This window comes from Ovis aries, chromosome 1 (genome assembly GCF_016772045.2).
Source record: "Ovis aries strain OAR_USU_Benz2616 breed Rambouillet chromosome 1, ARS-UI_Ramb_v3.0, whole genome shotgun sequence".
Taxonomy (NCBI): Eukaryota; Metazoa; Chordata; class Mammalia; order Artiodactyla; family Bovidae; genus Ovis; species Ovis aries.
The window spans coordinates 158,113,544-158,134,916 of record NC_056054.1 but is presented as its reverse complement, the minus strand read 5'-3'; the positions used below and the strand labels follow the sequence as shown (position 1 = coordinate 158,134,916).

The window sequence follows — 21,373 nt, the reverse complement described above, 5'->3', positions numbered from 1 at the left end:
CCTGCATTGTCAGGCAGATTCTTTACCACAGGTGACACCTGGGAAGCCCAGAATTTCAGATTAAATCATGTTAAAGAATTTTTGCAAATATGAGAATACATCCTCACCTTTAAGGAATGTTACCAACATTCATTCTGATAAAGACACACGTACTTCAGTTGTTGTTTCTGTCAGTCATTAGGTGATTTCCCATCAGGTGATTTACACTCAGGGATTTGCATAGTAGAATCTACAGGGCTAGTATTCATAAATCATTAGATCATATTTGTAATGTCTTTAGGGATTTAAATGATTCAAAGTTTTTGTGTGTATGTAATAATTGAATCTGTACTAAATGATAAATATATGTCACTCCACATGCTAAGATGAATGGATGATTTAATTTCAATATTAATAACCAGAGGAAAAAAGTGTTTGAGGCAAGGAAAATGAGATTTAGCAAATTTAGTAAATTACTCATTGGAAGGTAGGTTGTTCACTAAAGAACTATATCCTTAAGTTTTCTCTGATGATAATGATGAGGGGGAAAAGACTAGATTAATCACATTAGCATTTGGTTTCTACTCGAAGGAGAAAAGCTAAGCCAAAAAGAATTGTATTGCATTGTCAATTAAAATTAAGTGTGAGAGATTAATTAAATCTATTGCATTCACTCAGAAATTGAATTTTTAGTGCACTCTATTTAACTTGAATGAGGGAACACAAAATTAGAAGCATTACTCATGATTCTGATCCTCTGATCTATTAAACATAATAATGTCTGCACTGGTTATTTCACAATATTGCTATGATGATCAAATAATATAAATTTATTTAAAGCCACCTGAGATCTTAACATGCTATACAGATTCAATGTTCTTGTAAACTTAGAATATTAACCAACAACAGTTCCATTTGTCTTCTGAATTGTATTGAAAATCAACCATCAATATATAGCCTAATAGAGAAGAAAACTGGCATCAAAATTCTTTTCAAAAGCACTTATTTGGGGTTTATAAAGTGTCTTTTGTTTATAGATAAATAAGAACAACACAACCTAAGAATTCTAGCCGTGTTAAAGTAATGACTGTTAGACTGAAACTGGCCATGATATAAACCTCCAGTCTGCTGGGATCAGTTGTATAGCAATCTGCGTGTAGCATAATTGAGATGAGAAGAGAAAGTTAATGGAATTTGAAAGTCAACCTGCTGTGAGTAATGTCTCTGGATTCACTGATCCAGAGACATCACTCTAACCTTGCAATACAATGTCTTAATCCTCGCAATGATACAGGAGAGAACATTAGTTCTTGCTTTCCTCTTGCAAAAATGATGGAGACCTAATCACAATCTAAGGGGTACTGTTTAAATGCCAGAGGAGATAGAATTGTGACATACAAATATATTGTAGTCTGAGTTTTAGTAACAATGCATAACATGAAAAGTTTAATTGCTGAAAATTTTGCATTTACAATTATCAATTTTAACAAAAAAGAATCCAGTAACTATGTTTAAGGGTAGGTGGGAATATATAAATAGACTAACTCTTTAATGACTGCCTCATGCCAGGTTATATGCCAAAGATACAAATGATCTCTTACCAGACTTCATATTCTAATAGTTTGATTTCTAAATAGTTTTGATTTGTAATAGAAAATATCTCAGTTCCTTAATTTCAAAATACTTTCTAGTCAAAGAGCTATATAGCATATATGAACTTCTAAAAGTGTTTGAAATTTGACATATTTTGCAGTGTTCCAATCCACTTAGGTTGAGATATAAATAGAAACCTTTTGGCAAAAAACACTGTGAGAAGTCTGGTTGGATATTGTTCTCAATGTCTTTCACATGCTTTATTTACTGTCTAATCTCACTGCTTTTAAATAGAAAAAAGAAAAGTGTATAAATAGGTGAAGGGGTTTACAATCATGAAAAGAATAAGAGAATCCTTACTCAGTCTCCTTGAACTGGCTTTCAGGTGGGCACTAAGGAGAGATTTGCTTTTCAAAGCAATGTGTGCTGTCTGATAGGAATTAGAAGGTATAGAATGAAGCAGCGACAGATTTGATTTTCTTGGGCTCCAAAATCACTCTGGACGGTGACTGCAGCCATGAAATTAAAAGACAGTTGCTCCTTGAAAGGAAAGCTATGACAAACCTAGACAGGGTATTAATAAAAACAGACATCACTTTGCTGACACAGATCCTTATGGTCAAAGCTATGTATTTTCCCAGCAGTCATGTACAGATGTGAGAGTTGTACCATAAAGAAGGCTGAGTGCTGAAGAACTGATGGTTTCAAATTGCAGTGCTGGAGAAGACGTGAGAGTCTCAAGGACAGCAAGGAGATCAAACCAGTCAGTCCTTAGGGAAATCAACCCTGAGTATTCATCAGAAGGTCGGCTGCTGAAGGTGAAGCTCCAGTACTTTGGCCACCTGATGTGAAGCGCCTACACAATGGAAAAGAACGTGATGCTGGGAAAGACTGAGGTGAAACAAGGGGATACGCAGCAAAAGATGAGATGGTTAGATAGCATCACCACTCATTGGACATGAATTTGAGCAAACTCTGGGAGATACTGGAAGACAGAGGAGTCTGGCATGGAGTGCTAGAGTCCATGAGGTCATAGAGTTGGACAGGACTTAGCAACTGAACAACAACGACCAGAATGAAGTAAAAGACTAAGAACAAAGTATAGGTTACAAAATATAGGGTAAATTGGCTCACCTAGAGCCAGATATTCTGGAGTATGAAGTCAAGTGGGCCTTAAAAAGTATTACTATGAACAAAGCTAGTGGAGGTGATAGAATGTCAGCTGAGCAATTTCAAATCATAATAGATGATGATGTTAAAGTGCTGCACTCAATATGTCAGCAAATTTGGAAAACTCAGCAGTGGCCACAGGACAGGAAAAGATCAGTTTTCACTCCAATCCCAAAGAAGGGCAATGCCAAAGAATATTCAAACTACTGTGCAATTGCACTCATGTCATAAGCTATCACGGTTATGTTAAAAATCCTTCAAGCGAGGCTTCAGCAGTACATAAACTGAGAACTTCCAGATATACAAGCTGAGTTTAGAAAAGGCAGAAAAACCAGAGATCAAATTGCCAGCATTTGTTGGGTCACAGAAAAAGCAAGGGAATTCCTGGAAAATATCTACTTCTTCTTCATTGACTATGTTAAAGTTGCTAACTGTGTGGATCACAACAAACTGTGGAAAATTCTTAAAGAGATGGGAATAGCAGACCACCCTACCTGCTTCCTACAAATTTATATGTGAGTCAAGAAGCAACAATTAGAACTGGACATGGAACAACAGACTGGTTCAAAACTAGTAAAGGAGTATGACAAGGCAGTATATTGTCACCTTGTTTATTTAACTTATATGCAGAGCACATCATGAGAAATGCCAGACTGGATGAATTACAGCTGGAATCAAGATTGCTGAGGGAATTGTCAACAGCTTCAGATATGCAGATGTTACTGTAATAGCACAAAGTAAAGAGCAACTAAACAGCCTCATGATGAGGGTGAAAGAGGAGTCAAAAGGCTGGCTTAGAACTCAGTATTCAAAAAACTAAGATCATGGCAAATACTCTTATCACTTCATGGCAAATAGAAAGGGGAAAATGTGGAAACAGTGATAGTTTTAATTTTCTTGGTCTCCAAAATCACTGTGGATGGTGACTGTAGCCATAAAACCATAAAATTAAAAGACAATTGCTCCTTGGAAGGAAAGCTTTGACAAACCCTGTGCGGGGGGGTGGGGGGGGTGGGGGGGGGGGGGGGGGGGGGGGTGGCGAATATTAAACAGCAGAGACATCACTTTGCTGGCAAAGGTCCATACAGTCAAAGCTGTGATTTTTCCAGTAGTCATGTATGGATGTGAGAGTATGACCATAAAGAAGGCTGAGCACCAAAGAATTGATGCTTTTGGACTATGGTGCTGGAGAAGACTCTTGAGAGTCCCCTGGACAACAAAGAGATCAAACTAGTCAATCCTAAAGGAAATCAACCATGAATATTCTTTGGAAGGACTGATGCTGAAGCTGAAACTCCAATTCTTTGGCCACCTGATATGAAGAGCTGACTCATTGGAAAAGAGCCTGATGCTGGGAAAGACTGAAGGCAAAAGGAGAAGAGGGAGGCAGAGGATAAGATGGTTGGATAGCATCACCAACTCAAAGGACATAATACTGAGTAAACTCCAGGAAATAGTGAGCCTGTTGTGATGCAGTCCATGGGGTCACAGGTCAGACAGGACTCAGCGACTGAACAACAACAGCAAAACTGGCTTAGATTGGTTGTAAGTGCTTCTGGAAAGAAGGAAACCTTGCTTGCATTCCTTGCATTGATCTTTACTATCACTATTCCTCCTTAATTATGGATTTAAGATACCCAGGAGGCTTGCTTCTCTTCTCTCCCCACCCTCTATTATAATGAAGAAATAGAATCAAACATCTACTCCTCTGCTCACTGACATTGTCAATGTCATGAAGAACTTTCTGTGTCAAGAATTTATACCACCTTCCCTTCTTACTACTAAGAACGCATTAACACTTTTTTAAAGGACTCGGCCATTATAGTACGTTTTTCCAAACAAATGTTTTCAGTAAGGAGAGATGAACAACTGTAGCATAAATTTCTGGAGTTCTACTTTTAAAGAATCATTAATACACCAAGATTTTTTCAAGATCATTTCAAAATTTTGATTCATAGTGGCTATCTGCTCACTTAGAAAGACTGAGTTAAACAAACATTCTCCTCTTACAAATTAAGTGCTGCAAATATACAGACAGTGCAAAATAATTTGCAAAACTAAATATCACAATTTCTTACTGAAGTAGAAGATCCTTTCAATTATTTAAGTGTATTTATATATATACACTTTGCATATATATACACATTGTGGTAATGCTATAGTTGCATTTTATGAAAACCTTTAGAAATTTCAAGGTGAACAGTAGGGTTTAAGGGCCAAAGAATTTCAGACTTGTAATAATAGACATATTTTCCTGTAAAACCTTCAGTTATAAGGTACTTTTATAACCAGTTGCAAATAATTAGGAAATCACTACAGTAGAAAACAAACCCATCATTGATTATGTCTTTTTACTAAAAAATTATTTTTTCGTTCCTGTTTACAGCATCACTCTAATTGTCTCAGTTACATTTCTTGTACACTATTTATCTCTATTATTTTCATCACTTTCTGTTATGATGAAAAGTATAGCTTTTCTCTAGTTACAGATAGCAGAATAATACTTTAATCTGCTCTTTGGTTATAGTTAAATGTCACATATAGAAGTAAATGATAAAGGAAGTAATAAATTTTGATATCAGTGTTGTAATTCTTTATCTATTACTCTGGTCAATCATAACACAGAATCAAGAAATCAAGATTTATTTTCTGACAAGAGTCTACCAAAGCGCAGCGTTTCGTTTTTACTGTTCACATTTGAGTATGCCATTGAGAAGAAATTTAGAGGTCAGTTTTATCAATAAACTTATCTATTGATATTTCAACATAACTTTTATCCACTAGGATTAACTATTCTTACTTAACAGTTCTGGTGGACTTCCTGTTTATATTTATTTCTACCTAAACATAAGATAGCATATTAAAAAGCAGAGACATTACTTTGCCAACAACAGTCCATCTATTCAAGGCTATGGTTTTTCCAGTGGTCATGTATGGATGTGAGAATTGGACTGAAAAAAGCTGAGCGCTGAAGAATTGATGCTTTTGAACTGTGATGTTGGAGAAGACTATTGACAGTCCCCTTGGACTGCAAGGAGATCCTACCAGTCCATTCTAAAGGAGATCAGTCCTGGGTGTTCTTTGGAAGGACTGATGCTAAAGCTGAAACTCCAATACTTTGGCCACCTCATGTGAAGAGTTGACTCATTGGAAAAGACTCTGCTGCTGGGAGGGATTGGGGGCAGGAGGAACAGGGGACGACAGAGGATGAGATGGCTGGATGGCATCACCGACTCGATGGACATGAGTTTGAGTGAACTCTGGGAGTTGGTGATGGACAGGGAGGCCTGCCGTGCTGCAACTCATGGGGTCTCAAAGAGTTGGACACGACTGAGCGACTGAACTGAACTGAACTGAAACATAATGTAAGGGCTTTCCTAATAGCTCAGTTGGTAAAGAATCCACCTGCAATACAGGAGACCCTGGTTCGATTCCTGGGTTGGGAAGATTTGCTGGAGAAGGGAAAGGCTACAGACTCTGGCCTGGAGAATGCATTGGACGGTATCGGCAATAGGGTCATAAGAGAGTCGGATACAACTGAGCGACTTTCACTTTCACTTTCAAACATAATGAAAACATCTTTGTAATAGATCATTAGTATTCTATCTCACAGACCAAAAATTATAAAAATGTTTTTAAATTAAAAATGAAGTCAACTATAATCTATTGTGTGCAGATAAAACTTCCTATAGTCTTAAATTTTACTGACATTTTGTGTCATAGAATATTAATTTATGGCAATGTCTCTATTAGAGCTTCCTTAATAGCTCAGAAAACAGGAAAGGTCAGTTTTCATTCCAATCCCAAAGAAAGGCAATGCCAAAGAATGCTCGAACTACCACACAATTGCACTCATCTCACAGGCTAGTAAAGTAATGCTCAAAATTCTCTAAGCCTGGCTTCAGCAATATGTGAACCGTGAACTTCCGGATGTTCAAGCTGGTTTTAGAAAAGGCAGAGGAACCAGAGATCAAATTGCCAATGTCTGTTGGATCATCGAAAAAGCAAGAGAGTGCCAGAAAAACATCTATTTCTGCTTTATTGACTATGCCAAAGCCTTTAACTGTGTAGATCACATTAAACTGTGGAAAATTCTTCAAGAGATGGGAATACCAGACCATCTGACGTGTCTCTTGAGAAACCTGTATGCAGGTCAGGAAGCCACAGTTACAGCTGGACTTGGAACAACAGACTGGTTCCAAATAGGAAAAGGAGTACATCAAGGCTGTATATTGTCACCCTGCTTATTTAACTTATAGGCAGAGTACATCATGAAAAACGTTGGGCTGGAAGAAGCACAAGCTGGAATCAAGATTGCTGGGAGAAATATCAATAACCTCAGATATGCAGACACCACCACCCTTATAGCAGAAAGTAAAGAGGAATGAAAAAGCCTCCTGATGAAAGTGAAAGAGGAGAGTGAAAATGTTGGCTTAAAGCTCACCATTCAGAAAACAAAGATCATGGCATCTGGTCCCATCACTTCATGGGAAATAGATGGGAAAAGAGTGGAAACAGTGGCAGACTTTATTTTGGCGGGGGGGGGGGGGGGCTCCAAAATCACTGCAGATGGTGATCACAACCATGAAATTAAAAGATGCTTACTCCTTGGAAGGAAAGTTATGACCAACCTAGACAGCATATTAAAAAACAGAGACATTACTGTGCCAACAAAGGTCCATCTAGCCAAGGCTATGTCTTTTCCAGTGGTCATGTATGGATGTGAGAGTTGGACTGTGAAGAAAGCTGAGCGCTGAAGAATTGATGCTTTTAAACTGTGGTGTTGGAGAAGACTCTTGAGAGTCCCTTGGACTGCAAGGAGATCCAACCAGTCCATCCTAAAGGAGATCAGTCCTGGGTGTTCATTGGAAGGACTGATGTTCAAGCTGAAACTCCAATACTTTGGCCACCTCATGTGGAGTTGACTCATTGGAAAAGAGTCTGATGCTGGGAGGGTTTGAGGGCAGGAGGAGAAGGGGACAACAGAGGATGAGATGGCTAGATGGCATCACCGACCTGATGGACATGGGTTTGGGTGAACTCTGGGAGTTGGTGATGGACAGGGAGGCCTGGCGTGCTACGATTCATGGGGTCGCAAAGAGTCGGACACGACTGAGCAACTGAATTGAACTGAATGGATGGTTCAGTTGGTAAAGAATCCGCCTGGAATGCAGAAGATGCTGGTTTGATTCCTGGGTTGGGAAGATCCGCCAGAGAATGTATAGGCTTCTCTATTAAATAACCAACTAAAATAATAATGTATAATTTTTAAAAAAATTCTGTAGTGCTAGACATTTGTGATTAACAATGCTAGACAATAATTTTTGATTAACTCATATACAGGCAGGCCCCGATCAAGGAAGAAACTGTAATTAGCTGCCACATCTCAGTCTTTGCTGACAGCAGGAAGCGTTTGTTGGAATGAAAACACAGTCTCACAGTAAGATGTCTGTGTTCTCATAACTAGACCAGCTCAAGGAAATAACAGAAATACAGACCAAAATTCCACTTGAAACTCAGATACCTTAGTAAATGTTAACTCTATGCTGTTTTTAAAGTGTTAGAATTTTCTTTTTTTTCTTATTAATCTTAAAAGTCTGAAGGTCACTCTGATTCCAATACTTTTATGGAGAAAACAGCTATTAAAATATCCCTTGGGAATGTGTACTTATAACAAAATAATTATCTCACATAAATGAGTGGGGATGTTCTACCATCAGTGAAGTGTTACTACATTAACAGCCTCAGCTTTGATAGCAGTCCCGAGAATCACAGTTCTCTTTGTTTCTGTGCATTGTCAACCTATATTATGAATCATTTAGACAAGTGAAATGTGTTTCCTAAAATGTAAGATACTAAAAGTAGAACATTAATGATTATGTAAACATTGTACTTGTGCAACACATTTTAGTTTTTTAAAATGTTCCAGAACTAACAGAAAAAACTTGTTTATTTCTAATTTGAAAGGATTTTTTAAATAGATTAAAAAGTTAAAATACATCACTCAATTTGAAATTATATAAAATCATTAGGACAAATCTGTGCTCAAACTTTAGTACATATATTTGCCATCACACCACAAATTCAGGCTGTCTTGGTATATATTCTCTCATATCACTTGATTACTAAGCTTTTATTAGTAAATGTAAGCTCTGTTAGTCAGGGTTTGAACAAAGGCTATGAAAATGTAATATAATAAGCAAATGGCCTGTAAAACAATTATAATATAGTAGTTATTTTCAACATAAAAATGTGTCTGGAAGTCCCTTGTATATAAGGGTTCAAATTTTAACATAAGGAACATAAAGTATTGTGATGAAACAAAATTTCAATTGAAAAACATTCTTTGGATCTTTTTATATCACAAAACTTGTTTTAATTTTAAAATAAGCCCAATCCAGAATAAATTGTTTAAATTTCTGGAAAAAAAATCAGGATATAACTTTGACATCATATTCTATAGGATTACTAAATCTCAACTTGTTATCCTACATCATGACTGTTGAATAAACATACATACACACACACACACACACACACACACACACACACACACACACACACACAACTCTTCAAGGTGTAAATATGTGTTTCTATAAAAGCCCACAAAGGATCCAGTGAAGTGCCACATGCCTGTCACTTTAATTCACAACTCTAGGCCTTTATTTTCCATATTAAGAGCATAGTGTCAATGGAAAGCATCAAACGATTAGGTCAGGAAACTAGCGTGATTAGGTCATTGTGCTAGAGATGGTCAGGAAACTTCATTCATCGCTGCAGGAGAATGTAGCATTCAGATAAACCTTGGTGTGCTTTTTCTTGGTAGTGTAGTCATAATATGAATAGAGCCAATAGAAGCTTCTATTTGGGGATGGCCTTTTTCATATTCAATCATGTGCCTTTCCAATACACACACGTATGTATATGGACGTGTTCACACAGAATTTACATTGAGCTTAGATATGTGCCTACTGAAATAGCTATTTCTGAATGTTCAGTTCTTTCAGAAGTGCTTTTTACTTGTATATGTATTTAAAGTTTTCTACCTCTATATGGTAAAAAAATAAAATCTGGGTTATAGTCATCCCTAACACATGAAATTAGGCAAGTCATGTAATCTACAATCTTTGTTTTTATTAACTTATTGTTGTTATTTTTAACTTTATTTTAAAACCTTTTTTAAAAAAAAAAACTCTCCCCTTTTACTTCCAGGACTGTTTTAGGCAGCTAGTTTAAAGATTCATATTGCATTTTAACAACTTTTATAGCTATGTTAGAAGTTTTTATGTAAGTATTCATTTTGTAGTCATTTGTCCCAACTAAGTTGTTATCTTTCAAGGCCATTCAATATGCCACTACTGATAACCTTCTTTTCGAAAATCCAGTAACTAAACATCAGGTATTCACTACTTCGTAAATAAATGAATGCAAAAAAAAAAACAAAAACTATTTTGGTATGAAAGATGAGTTAATTTTTTCCTTAATTTTTTCTTAATTTTAATGGTTTTTAAATGTATGCCTTTGAATTTAAATATAGAGTTCTAATGTTTTCACTAGGGCCAGGGTTGTAAACCTTAGTTTCCAAAGGATCACCTTTGGAAAGAAAAATATAAAGGGATACTAATTTAATACATTTTTAGATTTTTTCTTCTTTAATCATGTATATATTGTTAAAAGATATTAAAACATTCAGAATTATTTTGGACATCACTTATAAGCAGAAGTAAGAAAAATTGTCCTTCTTCAATGTATAAATGTTTAAGGAAAACAGCAGTTGTGCCTAAAAAAATAGGTAAATCATCATTGTAAGTATAGATTAATCTAACTTGTTCAGTTGGATGAAATATATATGTAATTACACTTGGAAACCTTTTTTTTTTTAAATAAAAAGGACTATCAAATCATTATAATTTCACATCAGAAATGTCAAGAACATCATAATAAAATCTCTGAGTTTATCTTTCTTGATTTAATGTAAATGAGCGTTAACTTATTTGTGGTAAACTAGATAGTAAAACTAAACCAAGAGAAAAATATTATTCTCTTTTATTCTGCCTCTTTAAAAATATTTTCAAGATTTGGCACTGGCTATAATATTTGATGGAGTTTATATATTTAATGAAAGAATAACAACCCTATTTAACTTCTATTTACAGTTCCTGTTATGATGCCAGTTCTTTTCATTCTGTCAAAATACGAAACATACCATAACTAGCTTTGGCATATTGAAGGGGAAAATAAAAATTTGGATATAACTGTAGCTTTATGTTATTTTTGAATATTATCAGTGATGAAGGGTCCAGTTGGGGAAAATTAACAAGATTAGACAGTGACAGATAAATGATTGCTTTTATTTTTTTATCATCACCAATCTGCAATTCAGGAAAACAGAATTTTACTTCATTTCAAAAGGTAAATATTCATCCCTAAAATTTTGTGCACAGTGTGGGAGTGGTTCAGTTTTCTAAGACAATACTGCTGGTTACATACATGCACACACACACACACACAGGGCTGCTCATAGACTTCCTCAGAGTGTTGGTCTGTTAACCAGAGGATTATTCAATCTACAAGGAAATGACTGCAAATCAGCTTCCCAGCCTAACTTTTCAGTGTGAAGACTACTACCATATAAAATCAAAAAGTGTATCTGTCTAAAATCTATAGAATTGTATAAACTGCTAAATTACATTTAAAAATAGGGGAATGAAGTATATGTTAACTACTAACAAGCTGTTCTCTGTTTCTCTTACTCATCCTGAAGTGGAAAATATCTAAATTTCACATTGATTAGAAACCAACTATCTTTATCACTGGCAAAAAGTAAACTTTAAATTCTCATTTTTCATCAAAGAAGGGGTGGGGGTTGGGGAATGGGTATTATTATTATTTTTTTGTACAAAATAAGTTTATTGATCTATCTTTAAATATTATTTAAAAGATAATAAATTAACCTCCCCTTAATGACTATATAGAAAATTCAAGATGTAATCATTTTAATATTGATTAGACTTATCAGCAATAAAATAAATCCAGGTTTCTCCCTTTGCTTCAGTCCACATTACATAATCTGTCAAGAATTTTTGTCTTAAAATGAGAGGCAACTCAGTTTGGAGACTTTGAAGTCACATTTTCTTGATTTGAGAGAGCTCTCCAAAATCATATGTGAACTATAACATTAAATAGCAGGGAAAGTAGTTGTTGATTCTAATCCTTCAGAAATGAGAAAACAAAAGTTTGCTGTTAACCCTTTGCTCACGGAAAATGTGCCAATAGCTTGAGTGGTTAGAAAACTCATTGGGAACCTAAAGGGTAACAGGTTTGAAAAATTTTTTATTTCACATTACAGCGAAGAAAGGAAGATACTGAAAGCAGCTTTCTGATGTGAAAGCCTGATGTCATCAATATGCTATTTTTGCTCTTTGCCAGGTTAACAGAATTTATTGCAGCAATTAATGCAAAACACATGTGCTGAAATACCCACACGAAAAATATAATTGCCCCCAATTTAATTTGCTACCTTTCAAAACTCTGGTTTAGCTACCTTTCTCAATGTCTCCACTTAAATACAGTACAAGTGTTTTTATAAAAGAGGAGATAAATCTTTATAATTTACTTTCTCATCTTAAGTAATTTATAAATTATCTTTTATAAACGGGAAAGTTTCCACAGAAATTGAAGTCTACTTTTTAGGCCAAGTTCCACTTCCACCCATTACTGACCTTTATGACAATTCCAGTAGTCAATCCATGCTTCATTTTTAGAAAAAAAAAAAAAAATCACATCCAAGTTACAGTGACAATTGCCTCACACTCTCTGTGTATGGAATTCTTGAGAAGAAATTTTCCAGGGTAAGCAGAGTTTGAGTGTCAGGAAAGGAAGACAGAGGAGGAATGTGTGAAGAAAACACATCACAGATCACATCACATCTCCTATTCCTGGGTCCACATCAAATTTTCTTGATTTTCTTAGTGAGTCCCTAACTCTTCCAGATGATCATAATTTATGAGGGTAAACACAGAAGATTCAAAGTACTCTTTGAAGTACTTTCCTGAAAGTACTTATTTAAAAAGTACTTTGAAGTCTAAATTTTCACTCCAATACTCTTTCTAAGTTTTTCCTGCAAGTTCCAAGACAAATTAGTATCCTCAGTAGGATTAAGATTGAGAAACCAGAGCTTTTCCTAAATAGGATACCTCCTTAATTTACAGGCATTTGTGTACAGGAAAAAAATATAAGGTTAAAATCAGAAGACAGACAGGAGAGGGCCTGAATCAGTTCCTACTTTATTATGATGAGTTTATTTAGTTTTCTCAGTTGTAAAATGGGAGACGTCACAATACTTTCTTTAGAGGTGCTTTAAGATTAAATGAGGTTCAGTAAGTACTGAACGATAATGTAAGGGAAAAATCTTTCCAACCAGTGGAACTCTGTGTGTTTTCTGATTAGGGGGCATTACACTGAGGCCATTATTTAGTTTGGGTATGCGCTGGATTTTCACCAATTCTATCCTTTATGAAAAACACTAAAGTTCTGAAGACCACACAAACTTTAGCGTCATCCCCACTACTAACCTACCTCGATAACACTGCTCCCAGAAACCCTTTCGGCCCGTCCTGGGTTTACTCCCAAAATCAGAAGAGTGGGAAATCCTGTTATAATTTTTAAAGAGGGTCAATCAAACAGAGGGGCCTTAGGGGAAAACAGATAACTTTTGATCGTGCACGAGGGTGGGGATAGGGTCTGTGAACATACCCCTTAGCGCTGAGGGCCCTTAACAGTTTGGCATTAATAGATAGTTTTAAAGAAAATGGGGGCGGGGGGGGGGGAGGTTCATTTTTGTCCAGAGACTAAAGGACAGGACTTTTGAAAAATTCAACAAATAGCGAAGTGGTAGGGAAAGAGAGCAGCAAGCAGGACAGTGGAGGTCTCAGGCTCGTCCCAAGAGAACAGGCCTGGTCTCCCAACTCTGCAGGGAGCGCTGAGAACCCTGGAGAACTGAGTCCTCCTCCTGCACCTGTCACTTGGCAGCCGGGGAACCTAGGGAGGGGACCGCGCCACGTTGAAGAGGCTGACAACGCTCGGGGGAAGAGGGTTGAGAGTAGGGGGGGGACAGAGACTTCCCGTCAAAGTCTGTGGTTACACTCAGGCCTTGCCCGGCCCGTCCCAGGAGCTACCGCGCTCCCCAGGTGAGGGGAGCCCAGCTGGTGAGCGGGCCGCCGCCTCTCCGAGCCGTGGCAGCCCCGCGGCCGCAGGCAGAGGGCGCACGTTTGCCTCTCGTCCGCCCCGCCTCCGCCCGGCGCTCGTTTCCGCGGAACTTGGCGCCCTCGCGCTCGCCCGGCTCCAGTCTCCGCCCCGGCCGCGAGCGCCTGGCGCCCTGCGCCCGCCGGCTGGGAGAAGCCGGCCCCCGCGGGGGCTCCGCGCCTTCCCGCTGTCCGCCGCCCCCGGGGGGCGCGCCTGCTCGCAGCGCTCTGGCCGCGCGCTTTGGCCGCCTGGCGCGGAGATGGCTCGGGCACAAAGAACCCACCGAACCCCGAGAGCTGAACTGGGGGACGTGGACCCGGAGTCGGGATTTCTGATCCGATCTTGAATCCGACGCGGAGTGAAAAGTAGCGAATTGTTGGGAGACTCCGTTTCCCCGCCGCACCGAAGAGCCTGGTGCCGGCGGCAGAGCGTAATTTGAGGTTAAGATGCCATGGTGGTGGGTGTGGTGGCCTCGAGGGCCTCTGTTCATCTCTCTGTCGCCACACCCCTTTCCCTCCCTGTAAAGCTCTGCTTCGCGCTAAAATTTATCAGGGCATACCTGGAAATTTAATCAGTACTGCATTTGCAGATGTGGGGGGTGTGATGCGAAGGAAAAGAAGCGTCTTCACTCCTGCGGCCACCCCAGTTCCTGGCAAAGGTTATTCACCACAGTTTGTTTGTACAGTGCTGCCACTTGTTTCCCCCCTCTTTCCTTGCCTATTATTCTGACTTCATCATGTTGGTTTGGATTATGTGGATTTTCACCCTCTGCTTTGACTGGAACAGCAGGACACGGTTTAGAAAATGAAGGGAGGGAGGGGGTTCCCCACTCAGGGCTTCCAGTTTAATAACATCACTCCAAGCTGGAGGCTTTATTTGCTGAACTGGTTTTGATTCCATCCATCCTCCACATGTATTTGCCCAGGCTTCCAAAGAGGGTTTGGCTTACACTTTCAAAACTTTCCTAGATAAAATATTTTCTTCAGGGGAAAAATCAAAATCTGTAAACTTGAGAGGAGAAACAAAAGCACGCAACTCCCCTCATCCCGACCCCTCCCCAAACACACACCCTTTTTTGTGTATGTGCAGATTTTTAGAGATTGAATAAAATTTAAAAAAAAAAAACACCACCACCGATTAGCCAGATGCTTCAGACGATATTTTTCTTTTAAGCAAAATATGTATTACTGGTTTTAGAACCTTTGCATTTCTCTACCTCTCCATCTTTTTAATCAACTTTTTATTTTCTTTTCCTCTTGCAAAGGCTTTTTTTCTCTTTGTAATCCACCACTTTTTTTTTTTTTTTTTTTTTAATTTCACAGAAAGCTGGTAGGAGCCAAACTAAAACTTGTTGACTTTCAGACTTGAGTTTTCCAGGAGAAAAGCTTCTGCCAGATTCTAAGAACTACCTGATTCTAGGGAGCTGGTAACAGACCCAGAGAGTGAAATCCCAGTGTGTACATGTGCCCACACCCTGATTCGCAGAAGTGTCTGCCTAGATTGATTTGTGGCTTGGAATCCTTTGCGTTTTATAAACGTCCAACAATGCTTTTATTTCTAAAGTCATTGCAGAAAAATTAAGGTCTTCAAATTTCTTAGAAATAAATTCTGTACTCTGGTTTTCAGTATACTTGGATGAATAATAAAATGAATGTTTTACACCACCAGTCATCCCTTTATTTGAAAAATCTGTGGAAAGCTACTTGTGCACTTGGTAAAAGCCCTGCTCTGACCCTCCCTGGTGATAAAATCCAGATCTCTGAAAAAAGAATAAAAAAGGGGACACCTGCATCTGTTTTTCTAAATCTTTTATCAAACAGGAATTAAAATAGTTAGGTTTATTAAAAATTTTAAAGACAAATGTGCATTAAAAAGTAAAATTGAGGATCTTGACAGAAAATGATTTGTAAAACTTAGTGTTCTTCCAAGAAATACATATTCACCTTCCATCTAGTATTTATGCCAAACAAAATCATTGGAAAATGACTAAAATCAAAGGTAACCCACATCACAGATTTCTCAGTAAGTAAATGTCTGTAAGAACTTATCGACTTTTGATGATTTGTGGAAAGTTTTATTAATATTTTCTTGAAGATTTTATGACTTGGAAAATGTAACTCTCAAGAATAGTTCTTGCTGTTTCCATTTGTGTTGAAGTTAGTAAATCAAATATACTGTGGAAATATGTTTTGCCTTTAAAAATCCTTTGCATATGTAACTGATTATTTGATATTTAAAAATTACATATATTTTATTTCAGAAAAATTCCAGAGTTTCAGAAACAATTTTAACATTAAGGATCTTCATGAAGAGAGTTATTTTGAAAAACTATCAAAAGTGAAGGACTCTTAAAGAACATACCAAAATTTGAATATTAAAATATGGATAATATATGGACATAATAAAGAATCTTATTAAATCTTTAAGGACAATAAGTTTTTTACAAGTCAAGGTGAAACTACTGTATTGTTTATACAAGCAAAAAGTAAACCAAAATTAACCTTAAGCAATAAAAGTCTTCACATGAAACTCTCTGAACTGACTACACAGTGTAAAAAATACATTTATGTTCTGATTGTGCACAACATTTTGTTTAAAATGTTTATGTTAATTTTAAGTTCTTTTCATTGTAGCTTCCAGTTACTAGCATTGCATGGGAAAGGCGACTTTATATAAAATGCCACCATAATCTCACATGGGGTAATGGTGTTTTATTATTTGTAGTTTCTGTTTTTGCTTCTAGTTGCTTCTGAGTTATAAACCTATTCAATTGACTTTATATCTTGAAATGGGCAAAAAAAAATGATATTAACTAGGTCATCAATAAAAAAGTATAAAATTGAAACTGTTGATAGTTACAATGAAGCTGGTTTGTATCTGTAAGTCTATTGTTATTGCCAGAACATTTACTATTTAAGAGTTTTTAATTGCTTGTTTATGACAAGGGGAAGAATGGTGTGATATATAAGGGTGAGGAGAATGGAGCATCAAAGTGGACATTTCCCCACTTGAATTATTATTATCAATATTAGTCTTTAGGAAGATATAGATTCAGAATGAATTAATTTCATGATAGATTTTGAGAGGTTACAAGAAGTTTCTTTCCGGCACAATCAAAATATTATCGTAGCAATTCAGGTTGTCAGTAAAAGCTTAAACAAATTTGCTGATAATCCTGTTAATGACCTAGGTCAAGTGTTAACTGTTGTGGGTTATAAAATAGTGAAATTAAGGTTTCTCCTACCTCCAGGCAAATAGCATAGTTATAACTGTTAGGGGGAAGTAGGGGCAAGCTATTAGGTGAGCTATTAAGTTACAAAAATGTATAATGCATTCAATTATTTAGTCTAGAATGATAAAATGCCATTAAAAGCAAATGTAAGCCCTCTTCTTAAAACTATAAAGATGATATGATAGCTTAGTTTTCTATAAATATTTCAGTCAGTGTATTATTGTTTGAGGATAAGTGTTTATACATGAAAATGATGCCAGTTCATAATAATTTTTAAAAAGGGAAAAATATATTATTTAAATGTATATTGTCTCCATTATTTGCCTAATATTCAAAGGGAAACATACAGTGTTCATCTCTAAGTTTTACTTTTAAGCTTTAAACAATCACATAGTATCTTCAGTAGTTAGGTGACTTATGTGCAGTGAAATACACTTCATACAAACAGTATCCCAACACTCCAGTAAAAGTCTCCCAAAATAAGTAGTATATAAATATGCAGATTGAATTTTATTGACTTTTATTTTGAAAACTGATTTTCAATGTAAAGAGCTCTATAGGTGAAAGGTAATCTAACTTATAAACACTGTTAGATAGTGAAATGTGTTATGTACTGAAAAGTGTATTATGTACTAAAGAATAAGCAGTGAATTATGCCTCAGAAGCCTTCAAATGTAGAAAAGTGACTAAAGAAATTACTTTATCCATTGTTAAAAGATATTGAACTAGTAATAGTCAATTCTTTATATCAAGCTTTAACCTTTTCATAGTTATTTTTATTTATCATTATCATCATCCATCTGATAGGAAGGAACAAGGAGCAAATATATAAACTTCTTTAACAACACTAAGTATAACAATCCCATGTATGCATAGAGGTCAATTCTTGATTTAAGTGATCATCAAAATTATAAATAATTATCAAGGAGACCAGTCACAGAAAGTATCATCTTGATAGCATATTAGAAAGTTATCTGTAACTGGATTTAGAAAAGGAAAACTCATATTAAACTTTTTTCTAAGCTTTTTTCCTCTTATCATGGACTAATGGCATTTCACAATTGATATTTGGTTATCAAATCTCAAGTATTAAGAAAAAGTCACACAATGGCATATTTCCTAGCAATTAGCTCAATGGCTTGGATCTTGTTCTCTTAGAGTTCTTTCATGACTAACTTCATAATAGATTGCAGAGTAAATTCTAGTAAATTTCACTAGTAAGTTTTCTGTAGTATGGAAATATAATTTGAGCATAGTATTTTAAATGCAACCTAATATTTTGTATTTCAGTTTTCAACATTAATATCAGAAAGCTGTATTAATGAGATTCTTTCTATCATTATTCCTTCTACCCAACATATGAATTTTCAGAAGCATTGCTTTTTAGTCAAATGACATTGTTAGAAAATTGCATGAAAATCTTAGAGCATACTTGGATTTTTCACTTTTCATGTTGTTCAAATCTACAACTAGGTCCCAAGCTATTGTATTCAATATTCATATTTAAAATCTTACTCAAATATTATCCAAGTTAAATCATTCATTTTAAATTTTATTTCAAACCTTTCCTTCATGACCTCAGAAGAGAGAGACACTACCATAGAACATGACCTGTAAAGAATAATCCCATAAACAATGTATAGATAAACTTTTGCCCAAGCAAATTAAATGTAATCATGTCAGTTTTCTGAATGTATTTACCTTTATATAGTCATACTGTTAATGTGTATATGCCTGTATAATAATATGCACTATATACCCAAATATACACAAAGTGTGGCTTAAAAGCAACTTGCACTTGATAATTCTTGCTTCATTAAATTAATACTCATGAATTTTACATAAATATCAATGAGTTTAAACGGCCCTTTTTTCCTTTTGCAATTTACTGAAAGGTTATGTTTTGCACAAAAAAAATAATGACTCTCAGCTATATCCCTGTGCATTATTAATTCACTAAAATCCATTATCTAAATAGTTTATAAATATTCCATCTGGAGAAATACAATTTATCATAGCAATATGGGAATAATATTACTGTTTGTCTAGCTATTACCAATACTTTAATATTTTCAAAGGAACAAAAAGTATAAACACTAATTTGAAATTACTGATACATTGCTCATTATACAAATAACTACCCTTGCCTTTCATTCATAAAAAGATAATTGCCCATTACTTTCAAATAAACATTTTAATTTAATTTGTAAAAAAAATTCACTTGAAGGTAAGATAATTTCTTGATCCTTCTAGGTTAGAATTTTTAATTTCCCTATAAAAACAAAAAAATTAATGAAATCTGCCAAGTTGATAAAAGCAGTCACTAAGGAAAGAATGAAATTAAAACTGCTCTATTAGCACTGAAAGTAGGTCACCAAATATGAGAGGCAGTTTTCATATTTAATTAAAAAGTTGCTAAATATTCTTGAGTTTTTGTTTTTTCTAAAAATGACATATACAATATACAGTGGCAACATCTTGCCAATATATTTTTAGTGAGTGGCACAATATATAATGTAGCATTTGCACATCAATTGCTCAGTTTTGCTGAATTGCAAAATAAATTACTAAAGGTTACTGTTATAAATTCAAAATGATTAAGAGGAAATAGAAATTGTAAGTGTTGCTTGAAAGCAATCAATTATTCAGAAAAGTTTGTCTTAAGAGTTAGCAATCATATTCACAAATCATTAGGAATAGATCACAAAAGGTATACAGGGAAAAGGCAATGTGTCTATTAAGCATGCAATCTTATAGTAAACATTATTGTCCTTAATATTAGGTTTGCACTTTAATTCATTGAAAAGGAATGAATGCCCATTAAGAGGTAAATAAATAACCCAACATTAAGGAAATACCATTTGCTGCATATGGACATTCTTCCTCAATTTGCTGTTCAGTTATTTACTACACCTACCCAGGAGATTTTCACTATTCATTAAATATAATCTCCTATTCGCATAAGCCCTTAAACAAAGAAAATCCAGTCTAACCTTATTGTAATTCCTACAAATATTACTTATGTTAATGTGGCATATGCTGCTCATTAGAACCTGTTCCATAGAGCAAACCACCGCCTGGCGGGATACACATCCCTTCAATACAGCAGTTACAACATAAATACACACACACGCACACACAGCAGCGCTTCAACAAACTCCGATTTCCCTTTAGCCCATTCATAAATGCCATGATCCTAAGTAGTAACAACCTGTCATTACCTTTAAACATACTAAAGAATCTAGAGAGGAGGGCAGAATATTCTTTTAAACTTCTCAGAGTACTCCTACATGGTCACAATTAGGAAATAAAATACTACCATGGCTATTTGTCAATTAACATACTGGGTTGTAAAACTGGAGGATTTTTTTCTTTCTGTTTAAAACGGGCAAACAAGGTAATTGCTTGAATTGGTATCAGATTCAAAACACATTTTACATCTAGGCAATCCAAAATTATCTCTAAAAGTGCTTTAGAAGACAGCCGAAAATAAAAGCACCTTTAATTTACTCTGAGAGCAAAGTGCTTTATTCAGAGGCACCTCGGCGACCTGAAACCGCTACGGTGAAAACGTGCCTGGAAAAGCGTTAGCCCCTCGGGGCAGGGCTGTGCGCGTCGCGGTACCTGGCTTACCTTCATTGGAAGGTTGGAGAGTCAGTTCCCCGAAGCACTCGAGAGCAGAGCAGCTGAGAAGAAGGAGGATGGAGAGGTGACAATCCATGTTGCTGGTGCAGAGGGCAGTGAGAGGAGCATATCTCCATGAAGCATGCCACTGATGTGAGGGGGAGCGCTCTGATTGCTGGAGAAGTTACCATGCTCCGCTCGCAGGCTGATGTCAAGTTTGACACTGGAGATAAGGAGGAGTCTGGCTGCCTTTCCGCGAACCTCGCTCAGAGACTTCCCTGGGTCCTAGTGCCGTCGGAAGCGACCGCTGAAGAAGGACAGGACCACGCGCGGGGGCCCAGCAGACAGCTCTGAAGCACCGGGCTGCGGAGGAAGGGGTTGGGGGATGGCGGCATCACCGAAGACGCAGGAAACCCAGAAGTTATGATGGTGCGGTGGTGGAGAGTAGTGATGGGGACAGAAAAACACCTCCCCCCCCCCTTTATTGTCAATGGAAAGCAGCTATTTTATTGTTTGCAATACACGCTCTTG

General features: G+C 36.5%; 1 protein-coding gene across 4 annotated transcripts in view; it reads right to left on the bottom strand.

Moving 5' to 3' along the window:
- EPHA3 (EPH receptor A3) overlaps nucleotides 1-21,067 on the bottom strand; it is a 405,712-nt gene extending 384,645 nt beyond the window's left edge. For all 4 annotated transcript variants that reach the window (XM_027979022.2, XM_060404088.1, XM_042230433.1 and 1 more), the window contains exon 1: nucleotides 20,852-21,067. In XM_027979022.2, the coding sequence (XP_027834823.2) occupies nucleotides 20,852-20,939 (88 nt within the window). In that variant the 5' untranslated portion in view covers nucleotides 20,940-21,067. The remainder of the gene's footprint in view (nucleotides 1-20,851) is intronic.
- Nucleotides 21,068-21,373: the final 306 nt, after the last annotated feature.